The sequence below is a fragment of the Halyomorpha halys genome, unplaced genomic scaffold (genome assembly GCF_000696795.3).
Source record: "Halyomorpha halys isolate HHAL.00 unplaced genomic scaffold, Hhal_1.1 Scaffold949.1, whole genome shotgun sequence".
NCBI lineage: Eukaryota > Metazoa > Arthropoda > Insecta > Hemiptera > Pentatomidae > Halyomorpha > Halyomorpha halys.
Genome location: NW_027109590.1, coordinates 335,992 through 349,157, shown reverse-complemented (window position 1 = coordinate 349,157; position 13,166 = coordinate 335,992). Strand labels below are relative to the sequence as shown.

The following is a 13,166-nucleotide window of genomic DNA, read 5'->3' as shown; positions in this document are numbered from 1 at the left end:
GCAATAGAATTGGTGTTCCAGTTTTTAAAATCACAAAATTTACTGACAAAAATATAACTTGATCGGAAGAAAAAAATATGGTAAAAATAAAATAAAAAAATTAAAAAATTAAAAATAAATAAAATTTATCGAATATTAGCAAAGTTAAATAAAATATAAATGGCGTTGATGACCAATGAAGTTTGGCGCCACTAAACACCCAAACAAACAAACAAAGGTAGTTTAATGTACTATAAAGTGGTTTATGACCTTCACCTTCATAGGAATAGTAGTTTTCATGATATTTGCTAAAATAAATTTATTTTAGTTGTTCGGACAATCAGTTTGATTTATGAAAAACTTTATTTCAGAAACCATTGGACGTACAGATGTCTGTCAGCACTCAAAATTAAAGCTAGTTAAATTTACTATAAAATAATTAATAATGTTTATCATGTATATCTCTAGACTCATAAGACGCATATATATTTGCAACACGCAAAATAACGGTAATTTAACTTACTATAAAGTAATTTATGACACTTATCTTCGTAGGGATAGTAGTTCTTATGATATTCACATATGAATATAGATTTGTCAAATGAAAATTTGTCCGAAAAACTATAAATTAATTTATTTTAGATAATTTCACGAAAACTACTACTCCTACAAAAATAAAGGTCATGAACTACTTTATAGCTCATTAAACTAGCTTTAATGTTAGTGCTAATTATACGTCAAATGGTTTTTATTGTATAGATTTTCCAAAATAAATTCACTAACTACTGATCTTTCAGTACGTTCCATACAACATTTTTATGAAATATTGCTTCTTAAAAAGCTATATCTACTGAACGTAAATAGCTCTATTAGGGATTACATTTTAGCAAATTTACCCTATTTTAAATGATATACAGCTCCGAATAAAAAATTAATTAGTAAGAAGGAAAAATATTTGTTAAAGGTTAAAATCACATTTTTTCTTATAAATTAGTTAAATAGGCGCATTATATATCGTTGGAAAACCAAATATTTTATAAAAATTAATACTTAAGATAGAAAGTCGTAGAAGGTAATGAAGAATGGTGGTAATGGAAGTAGTTTTGTCGAAAAATTGTTTTAGGTACCTGATTCAGTTTGATACAATACTTTTTTGGTATTATAAGTTAATTCCCCTTCAAAACATTTGTGTATTATCTGATATTGAATTATTCAATATGAGGTATCACATTGGGTAATTCGAGCTATCAATCTTGTAAATGTTGTTGGCTCGAACAATCCTTACATACTAATAAAAGAGATTACGACAAACGTCTAAACACATCGGCCATCCTTTTGGCCGTACCCCCTGTCGGGAAGAAGTTTAACATTTCCCTCAATAACAAGCTCATCATATATTATTACATTTAGGATTTACGGACTAAAGAACAAATCTAGAATTTTACTAAAAACGTATTTAGATAATTCATACTTAATATAAAGTAAATCGTAACAATGCAATCTCAAATTTTGAAATGTTAGTCTATGAATTCAATGTGTTTTTTATTACATAAGTTTTTTATTGAATTCAATTATTTATTTTTCATTTTAAGTTTTTAAATTTATTAAGTTAAAATTTTTTTTATATTTTGCCAGTGATTCTTTCATGTTATAAATAACCGTTTTGTATTCGTTCACCATTCAGCTTATTGAAGTTCTCGTTGCAATATTCGACTACGCCATTTTTTCTAATCAGTGGATTACAGAATCATTAAATCTTATCAGGTAAATATCTTTTTTATTATAAATATTTTAATTCGGATTTTTCTTTTAACATTGATTTCAAAATCGTATTTGTTTCGGTTAGGATCATTTTATCTTATATGGCTGCTTAATCCGCCATTGAGTTTGGGATTCACTCACAATGGGATCTTAGTTTCAATCTTTCAGTTTTTCTCGTTGTGTAGAGATTTTCTTCTGAAAACTCGCCCTGGTCGAATTATTCTAATTTTAATAAATAGGACTGGCAATATCTATTGTTTCACTGATTACAGGTTATCATAACTTATTGCTTTGAGGGTTTGTCGCTCAATAGGAATTATTGAACCTTGGTGACTCACTGTGAGTGTACAGCGTCTTGAAATGCTTAGCCTGGTCTGAAGAGGGTCTTGTATATGAGGTATTTAATTCCCCGAGATTATACTTTGCTTTTGAGGTGTTATTGTAACCCATGGTAGTATCTTCAAGCTGTAATTAGCCTTAATCTAAGTTGTTTTAATTCACTTGAATGCGTAGACACACAAAGTCAGTTTCTCTAATACTTATGCATAATAAAGAAATTAAAGATTAATTTTAAAACAAAGTAAGGTAGAAACTAAAAGTTGTTTGATATACCAGATATTTGTTCTTAGTTTTCAATAATCCATGTTCTAAATCATCATCCTCGAAAATCTGTTCTATTCCTCACCTACATCTGTAACGATGTGTTCTTCGCGTTCTCTCTCACTAATCAAGTCATCCATCATGGTCTCAATGTTTGGTATCTAGCCGATTTGGTGAGAACCAGATACCAATTCTTTCATGATAAATTTCGCAGCCACTCAAACCCAGTTTTTTTCTATCCTGGATTCTCCCTCACTACCTGATAATCCTCCCAGGTATCTGAATAGAAGATGGCTTAGAGATCTTCTCCTCTTCAAATGTTACTGGAGTTCTACCATTTTTCCATAGATTTTCCATATGTCTGTATCATGCCATTGTAGTATAACTCATATCACATTTACTTATATTATTTAATCCAGTTGTAAATATTAATAAATTAATTTCAACTTTCTTCTGCTTTAGTCTTATTAAAACCAATTAACATGGTATTTTTACTGTTCCTGATTTTTTATAGTTTTTTGAATGATGACAACTCTGTAGTCATAACTCTTTATTTCTACTCAAAATCTTAAAAAATGGAACTTTATAATTACATAATTTTAAAAATATAATACGACCAGCTAATTCAATTTCGTTGCCCTTAAAAAATAATCAGTATAATGTTTCATAATTAAAATAACAATTTTGTGTCAAGTAAACGGAGATTCTGTAGTTTGTTGTTTTAATTCTGTGACCTAAGTACCTCAAAAAATCATGCATTTTCTTATATCTAGGAATCAGTGGTTATAACCACAAATAATATGTTTTGATGTTAAGGTTATAGTTCCGAAGATTTTTCACTTTAAAAAAAATGTTTTTTGTTCCAATTTTGTTAAAATGTTTTCCTTGAAGTTCATTGCTGAACAGAAGCATGTATTTCTTCAAATAAGCTTTCTTAAATAGAAAGCAGAGCATTTTATAACTCCGTTGTTTAATGATCGTAATTGAAGTATACAAGGGACCGATTGATGGCTCTGGAGGTAATTAAAAATTAACACGATTTGTCTATATTTATTTGATATTTCTTCCTCTCAAATCCCTAATGAATTTTTTAAGTACTTGTAAATGTATCTCTTACTTCAAGAGTTCAAGTGACAGAGGTTATCTTCACCTTTCAAATCTGTTTTCCTATTTCTTATATCATTAGAACATTACTTTAATGAACTCCTTTTATTATAAATATCCTTTCGAACCTCTTTTTTCAGTGTGGTGATTCTTCAATTCTTTTGCGTTTCACCCCACTTTATCTACGTACTCAGAGACTGCTTGCAGTGATGGGCTGTTTTATGAGTTTTTTTTTTGGGACCTCGTTATGAAACTGTTTCTTCCATCTCTATCTTGGGGTTAGGGTGACGTTCCAAAGGCTTAGTTTTATATTTTATCAGTTTACCTATATTACGACCTCGTAGTACGCATTCCAAAATGGTCCACAGTTTCCTGCTCTGTACTTGCATTACAGCGGAGTTTGTTAAGAAAGGTTTTGTTCAGTTTTTATGCGCAAAACGTTATTTGTTGTTCTTTTCACTTTGTTCTCGCACTTATTAGATTAGATTCAAGACGCCGTAGTACACCTATTTGATGTGATTATTGAGTAGAGAGAGACTATATGTATCATAAGTAAGTGCAAGTAAAAATTTCACACTCATGGAGGCTAGATTTAAGTTGAGGTTAATAGGAACGACCGTCATTGTAATCTAAACTGAAAAAGAAAGCAGCCAGTCATCGGTTATTACTATTCATCTATTCTTCTACCACACCTCTGGTCCATCATAAGTCTGCTTTTTTGGCTTCACATTGTAGAAAAAGTTACATAATATATCTATATAATAACCAATTTTATTAAAAACAAACAGGAAAATTGAAATATAAGTAAGATTCATCCTATAACTTCGTCGCAGGATTATTTACACTTTCACAATGTAACTCTCCAAAGTTTTAAAAACCAGTGAAGCATATTCCGTGAAATATATGTTTCAAAAAATATTTTAAAATTATAGAAAATATAGTTCTATCAATATATTCATTGTTTTCACTATTAATTTAAATTAAAGCTGTACTGTTACAACACATGAAGAGTCAGAGGTACAGTACTTTGTAAGGAAGTACAGTTACCACTAAATTAAATTAGACCATGGTTGTGCAATGAGGTGATTTTGTCAGTATCAGGCACGACGCCAGATTTTTTACCCACTTTATGAGGCTGGGTGGACACCAGAGGGCTCCCGAACCCACAGGGCTGAATAAACGCTGATAAAATAAAAGGGCTACGGGTAACAGATAATAATCATTCTTCTTTAATTCAGTAATTATTAAAGCCCTTTGAGCTAATTGTACATTGCCTTACCAATGAGGTACCCTCTCCCTTTTTTTCACTATTAACCTCATTCATTAATGCCTGTCTGTTTAGTACCCTGAGGAATACCTTTACTATAAGTTAGTAATTACAAACTTAAATACTAATCATAGTTTAAAGTTTTAGTCATGATTGATAGGTAGCGATAGGCGAGTTCTCAGAGCAGCCCTGAAATCCTGAACACGGCATTGGCTTGAGAAAGAGTCTTTTAGAGTTTTTATTGCGTCTGAGCCAGCCCTAGCCCCTTTTACGACGCTCTCATAAATCAGCCGCTATACGTGTCCTCGCATACGTCGCGTTTCCTGCCTCCTTTACAGTCCTCCGATCCGTTACAGTCATATTTTCAAACGAATTTGAGTTGGATCGTTGTTTTCGGTGATAATATAGCGAATCACTTTCTTTCTTTTTTAGGAAATTTTATTATCTGCCAGCCTTTTTTTTTTTCTCCCATATTTTAAAAGTAACTATGTCGATACTGCTAGCTCATTCAGTTGACAGGAAAGTTTTTTTCACCTTTCGCAATGTCTATTTTTCATAACAGTAGTTTCTATGAACAGTAAAGCTGAGTACAATATTTTTCTTGCATTATCTATTTACCTTGTCTAATTGTTCTTGTAAACTTATGTTTTACTTAGATAAATTTGAATATAATACTTATTTCATTCTTATCGTTAAAGTCTACTGGTCATTTTAATGGATCTTTCATTTTTCAGTTTTTCTCGTATATTTACTATACGTTATGATTCCTGACCAACTATGCGTCAGAGTTGGGCAGGAATCATTACATGGGTAATTTAATTACATCCTCTATTACAATTATAACCGCTAAATCAATTGCACTAAAATAATTGTATGACCCAACAACAATTACTATATTTACTGAAAGTAATTGCAATTACTCTATACAATTTTTGTAATTATAATTGACATTCTCAACTAATCTTACTTCTTGATGCTAAATAATTGCAATTATTTCTGAATTCTTATTAATTAAAATTTCAATTGCAATGAGATGTAATTTAACTCATATATTAAAACCACCATACATATGTTAATAAATATTTGAACTAGAGCACAATCGTAAACTGAATATCACATTCTTACTTTGGAGCCATTGTAAAACAGGTTCTTGTCGTTTTGTATTTTTATTATAATTAGATGGAATTTTATGAAAAATAAAATAACAATTACATCAGTATGTAATAGGTATTGCAATAACAGTAGTTCATCATGCCATTGGGATTACAATTATAATTATTTGTAAATATACTTCCATTTTTACATTTCTTAATTACATTAATTGGTAAGTGTTTGTAATTATTTTTTGCCCTACTCATCAATTTGTCCTACCTTTTTGCTTCATAGTCTCGATTCTGAAGTAAAGTTGACAAAATTTTCCATAAGATTGATTATATTCATTGTTTCGCTATCTTGCATAGTTTATAATGTACCATTGCTCAAAATTGCCAAATCTTGAAAAAAAAAAGTCTTGTCATTCCCTTTATTCTACATAAAATTTTTAGATCAGAAGATTGTTGGGGGTATGGGCGGTGAATAACACATGTAAGCTAATCCTCTGTTACTAGTGCCTACGTTTCGGCCTGAATTTCAAGCCTTCATCAGTGCTTTTTTTCTGAAGATGTTTCCATTGAGTAGTAATAATACAATATGCTACAGTTCGGGGCAATTAGTATTAGTGTTCGAAGTACTCATTCATTCTATATACACTTAAGAAAAAATAATAAGGACAAATCAAGTGAAAATCATTATTGTATAGAAGAAAAATCAACATAACAACCACAATGAATAAAAGGAAATACATAATAACTGGGAAAATAAGAGCAAATATATTACATAAGTAGCATTGGAAGAAGATTTATAATGTATGTATTGTTACAAGAAAGAAGTAATATAATTATAAAAATCTAGTGAGTAAATATACATACACTTTTAAAATTATTTGAAATTAAAATTATGTAAAATTGAGAAAGAAAACGAACCATCAACAAATAAGAAAGAAAGTTGCAGCTACTTAAATTGTCTTCAAGAGTATATGTTGCTTTAACATTTTCTCTTTAAACAGTGGACTAATGAAGAACACTTAACTTTAATGGAATAATAAAAAACATTAAAGTTCTTCTGCAAAATCTTTGATTTTACACATAATGTTAAAATTGCTCCAACTTTTAAACAGTTAAAGATAAAATTGCAAAACAGCATACTTTCTTGAACAAAATATATATAGCTACAACTTTCTCATATTTTTTTTAGCACGATATAGAACTTAAGGGTTAGCTGAATGAATAAGGCAAAAAACAAGAGGCTAACATTTTGATTTTATCAAAATGAAAAAATCATTTTATTCTGGGACATATGTCCCCTAAGAATAAATACATGGTTCATACATTAAGATTTTTGTCTGGCACACATTTACAAGTTTCCAGTAAGTAATATGAAATTACATTGGGATATTGACTTAACTAATGTTTATAAATTTGTGGATTAATAAAATAAAGCCTTGGAATACCAAAAATAAATCTTACAAAGCAATTCATAAGTCTCTTCAGTTTCAACTCTAGCCCTGCAGATAGCTCTCCATAGACCAAGGGACCGTAGTCGAAGTGGGGGAAGACGAGAGGGGATACAAGGAGCTCACAAGCGTTCTGAGGAATGGAATTTCGGAATCTTAGGATTTTTTTTAGTACAGTTATGGATTTGCGTGTGATTGGGAAAATGTTATTATTCCAGGAGAGTTGTTGGTCGAAGGTGACTCCAAGATTTTTTATTGTATGACAGAAGCGAATCGGTTGGTTGTTAAGGAAGAGTAGAGGACAGTAAGGGATATCATAAAGGAGGTGATTGGAACCAATAAGAATGGCCTTGGTTTTATCCATCCACACATTAAACACCAGATCCCAACCGATTGATTTATATATGCCCTCCTATAGAACCGCTTTCTACAGCAAATCCTTCGTCATACGTGCAACCTCCTTCTGGAATTCTGTGCACATCTCCATTCGACAGTCCTCATCCATTCTTTCCTTTAAACAACACTTATTCCTTCACTTATTGTATAACCAAATCTCCGCATCACTGTAATGAAATAAATAGACATTTATTGATTAACATTATAAACAGTGGTTAAGCCAATATCCCAATATAATTTCATTTTACTTATTGGAAACTTGTAAATTTTTGCCAGACAAAAATCTCAATGTATGAACCATTAAGTTAATATAATAAATAATAAATTATTAGCGTGAATACTGTGGAAACTATGCAAGGATGCGAACTAATGAATAGAATCAATCTCTTGGCAATTTTCCAGCTTCCATTTAGTATCAAAACGCCTTATAGCCAGGACTTATTGTGTCTGTGATATAAGCGCAAAACTTATTCTTTTTTACTCCCTTCATCGTTATTTCTTGCATATGGAGGAGAAGGGTTATCTATAGCTTACCATCCAATTCTAACCATGGTGGTGGGTCAAGTTTTCATTGCATCACGGAATAAAAGTCGAACCTTCCAGGCTAGATTCGAACCAGCGCCGCTGCCCAACAGACGAGCTAGACGAAATAAAAACCTGGGCTACAAACGGCCATATTAGCTAAAAACTGGAAAAAAAAAAACCTTCAACGACCATGCATTATTTACTATGTTTACTTCCTAACTAACCCTAACGAAGTTTTTAAATTTTAAAATTGTGTTCTATCCATTTTGCTATATATTATGTTTTCCATAGGAAGGTTGAAAACTAAAACGTTGGGGTTCAAATCCTTCTTGATATCCTCAAATTTCTTTATAGTTTTTTTTTATTGGCAGACACCATTTACTTTTAGATTGTATGATTGCTATTTTCATTGCCATTAGCTGCAAACTATTTGGAAACTAAATAAAAAAAGAGTTTATTTTATTTTATTTTTTCTTACGCTTCTAAAGACGATAACTGGATCCGCTCCAGATGAGGGGTATGGAAGATTTTTTTTTTTAAGTCTACTATGCATAATATCATTGCTTCGAATAATGAACTATCTTCATTATTACATGAGTAACATAATAATATTCCTCTAAATAATAATTCTAGTTTATCCACTCCTTTTTAGATTACTCAGCCTGTATTTTAAGAAATAATAAATTGTAATATTTTTGGATTCACACCAAAACAAACAATGGATACAGCCGAATGTTCACGTATGTAATGTAGTAACTAAGCAATACTTGTTAATCATCCTTCCTGATCATCAAAGTCTGTTTTCTTTCTTTAAAAAAAAAAAAAACAACTCATAAATCATTAGTTTCATTTTTTTAAATGTTTCATAATTTATTTTAAGTTTTATTTCAGAATTCACTTACTATACATTTGATATTAATTCTGTATAAGCCACTTAAATAAATTTTTTATATTGTATTGACATAAATCTTTTAGTGTTTATCAGATATATTAGTCTTAGAATAGGATTCGCGTCATTTTAGCATATATTATATCATTAATATTTTTTTTTTCAGATTGTAGAATGCAGAGGTGCCCTTATTTGCACGAAATGAAGGAACGCCTTCTGACACAGCCGGGACCAGATCATCTCCTTTTAGAACCGATAGACGCCGAAGTGATGGAGGTGCACGGGACCGGGGTACCTACTGTTGTGAAGGTAATTAGTTTTTATTGATAATTATTAAGTAAAAAAATTGTTGTTTCATCATTAATTTAACTAAATTTTCATTCAATTTAAATCGTAATAATATGATATTGCCAAGAATTTGAGTCTACATGTAATTTGGTGTAGTGTATGACAAAATTGAAGTTGTTTTCAGCCATTTTTACTGTTGCAGCCGCTGTATGTATTTAGGCTTTTTTTTTCTGTAAGATGATTAAGAGTATATTATTGTAAATAACTACATCTTATGTAAATTTTAAGAAAAAAATATAATGATAAAATTCTTACAATAAAAACAGTAAGAATAAAAAATATAATTAAACTAAAACAGAGAAAATATTACTTTGAAAAAGTGTAGAAATGAAAAGAAAGACTATTACAGCACTTACTAGACAAACGGTCTAAACTTCCAACACATAACAAAAGACTGATATACATGACTGTAATAAGGCTAATCTGGACATATGGAGTTGAGCTTTGGGGCTCCGAATCTTCGAATACCTCTCGTATTCAATCCTTACAATCCAAAATCCTTCGTAAAATCCTCAATACTCCTTACTTTGTCACAAATAAAATCATACTTAAAAACCTTAATGTTCCCTATGTAACCGATCTAGCCCGAACCAGATATCACTCCTTCCATTATAAACTCCCTAACCACTCAAACCCCCTAGTTTCTAACCCTGTATCCTCTTCCATTCCTGACAATTCACCGAGGTGCCTGAAAAGAAGATGCCCACGAGACCAGCTAATGAAAACTGTCATTAGAGTGCTACCAGTGGGTAGTTGCTCTACACGGCTGTAACACTCCATTTTAACTAAGACCATATTTACTGAATGTATTAGGTAATATACAGTTGTAAATTTCAATAAAATTATAAAAAAAAAAAAAAATTATTATTGCTTTAGTAAAGTGACTTTTTTAATAAGTATATTCAAGATGAACAGAATGAAATGAATGGTTTGTTTTTGATTCATTAAGTCAATAACAAAACAAATTATTGAAACCGTTGCCAATTGAATTCATGAAAATTTAAAATGGTTTAAAATTATCTCCCCGTTACAAAATGTAATTTTATATTTTTTTAGTGTAAATTGTTTAAAGAAAATGAGAAAAAATAGACAGATTAGGGTTATTAATGAATCTAAGTGGTTGAGATAATAAAAATCCTAAAATTATTATAGTGATATTCTAATATAAAATCATTGGCCTCTTAAGTAACAGTATAACTATTTATTATTGCGCGTTTCATTACACTCTATAAACAAATTCTAGTCTGATCTACACAAATATTTAAGTTAAGCTCCTTGATTAATTCTATAATCTTTTCGGATTAATCGATTTTAATTGTTCTGTATATATGTATTTTATTTTCTACCGCCTTGGTTATCTTAGTTTGTAAAGTATAGAGCATGATTAAAGTTATTCAGTCCTGTACCACTCTTGGATTTCCAGGCTCATTTTAATGTGAAAGCTGTCTTGGCTTATTTTTTCGAGTGCGCCACAATTAGGAAATGCACCCTTTAAACGTTGCAGAATGATGTAATTACGATCCTCAAAGGCTCAACTAGAACAACCTCTTTGAACTCGAAGCGCCTTTTTAGTAGTCCTAAGTGTCCGTCCGCAAAATTAGAAAGTGGGTTTATTTTCACTTAGTTTATACCGTACATATTTTTCTAAAACTTATCCCTTATATATTTTGTCCTTTTCTTATGTTTATTTGATTTTAGCTTTCTTGTCCAAAACTAATATATTTAAAATTCTGTATATATATATTGCTATGTTTTAAGAACAGCATTTATTATAAATAAATCATCGCCTGCATAGGAATTAGCTCTACATTATTCATTCTTTTATTTATATATTTTAGTTGGTGGACCTGTCGATTTGTGTGTTTTAACTTATTTATTCATTAAATTATTTTATGATTATTATTATTTTTATTTATTTATCCAATCAAGTATTTCTTTTAACCAACCTTTTATTATATTTTCCTTTAAAACTATGTTTTAGTTTTGTTTAGGTAAAATGTATTTATTTGTTTGTTTTACTGTAAACTGATCTACTGCTGTGACTAGTATTTTTCTGGTTTGATCTCACATCGCTGTCTGATAGTGAATATGTTTAGCGGGTCACTGGGGAGGATCTGAGAGGGAGAATTCGGGAGAGTGAATTTGTCGATGAAATGAAATGAACATTGTGAAATGGAAAGGACAAGAAGGGGAAAGAAAAAAGGAATAAATTGAAATATTTGTATTTAGTGTGTAGACTGGAATATATTGTAAAAGAAAACTGTGAAAAAAAAAATGTTTTCTTTCTTGTTTATTCTATCATGTAAAAATATGGAATTTATATATGCCCGATCTTAGATTGATCAGTATGCTGTGTAACGTAGCAACGCGATGTATTTAGGCAGCATGAATGAATAAAGCATTTCTCTCTCTTTATTTTATATAGTATAATATTTTCTATCGGTTCCTTATGGTGACCGACCTACTGCATTTAAAATCTGTTTATTTAAATCAAAAACCAGACACCAAAGACCCCCTTGCTATGGTATGTTACATATAATTGGGTATAATTAAACATAGAATTTATTTTTCAATGGTGTCATGTTCACCAGTTTACTGAGACATGATAATCAGATGAGTATTTAAACCATAAAATCAATTTGGGATAACATTATATTTGTTACAGTTTGTTACAAAAGAGTTATTTTTATGAAAGAAAGCTTATTAAAAAAATAAAATACATTGATTATTGATTTATAAATTGAATTCGAATTGACAATATCGGGCTTTGCTATTATTTAATTTATCTTGCCATTCAAAATTACAATGTGTTTTGTGTGGTTTGTATTATGTGGTGTGTGTTGCGGGTTTCGGCTTTCTTGAATATAGTCATTTTTTTGATTAAGTAATTAGGTTATTACTCCTGTAATCCGTGAATCATTTGAAATGATGATCGATGCATAAGTTGAAACAGTCTTTATTAAAAAAAGTTAACAATGATTAATATAGGAAGAATACTAAAGAATTACGCCTCAGTTATCAACAAATATTAAAATTTTTTCTCTCAGCCAACAACACACGTAATTAAATCATATGGTGAGAGGTTTCTAATGGATTTGCCATTTAAGGTAAAGTAAAGAAACATAAAATGAGTTATAAATAAAAATAGGTTTAAAATAAATATGTTGATAATAATATTGGCAGTGGAAAACCCATTTCAAAGTCTCATCGCGCACGCTGACCATTGCAGTTTAAAACATTTGCAAGTGTGCTATCACACTCCTTCATAACCAGGCAAAATCAAATAAGAGGACAAAGATTTACTGCCAACAAACATTAAAGAAATTAAATAATTGTATAAACCAAAATGTGACAATTATAATAAAATAAAGTAACAAAGAAAAGATCAAATACGTGTCTCCTAGATTTTTTAAAACGTTTTCAGGTGAATCTAAGCCCCAAAAGTAATTTTGTACCGGAGGATACCCGGAAAAAAAAATCGTGCATATAAAAATAAAATTATTTTTTTCTCTGGTTATGTATTGGCAGTAGAAAACATACAGCATACCTTTTTCAACTATTTTTCCTGGCAAGCAAAAAAATAAAATGCATAAGCCATCTAAATTTTCAAGTATTAAGCTTGGTAAAAATTGTCTTATTAAAAATAGGTTTCAATAATTATATGTTTCTTAGCGATTTCATGCAGCCTCAGGAGAAAAACAATATTTCAACTAAATAATTCAAAAACACTATCCAAAATTATAGTC

The 13,166-nt window shown here is 30.2% G+C and overlaps 1 protein-coding gene across 15 annotated transcripts in view; it reads left to right on the top strand.

Annotated features, from left to right (window-relative positions):
- Nucleotides 1–13,166, top strand: part of OtopLa (Otopetrin-like a) — a 331,346-nt gene that overhangs the window by 197,915 nt on the left and 120,265 nt on the right. For 12 of the 15 annotated variants that reach the window (XM_067047772.1, XM_014431191.3, XM_014431183.3 and 9 more), the window contains one exon: nucleotides 9,239–9,381. In XM_067047772.1, the coding sequence (XP_066903873.1) occupies nucleotides 9,247–9,381 (135 nt within the window). In that variant the 5' untranslated portion in view covers nucleotides 9,239–9,246. Of the gene's footprint in view, nucleotides 1–1,568; nucleotides 1,744–3,138; nucleotides 3,360–8,886; nucleotides 8,924–9,238; nucleotides 9,382–13,166 lie in introns of those variants that run through there. The other 3 variants (XM_014431187.3, XM_014431185.3, XM_067047771.1) reach the window with 3 other exon arrangements.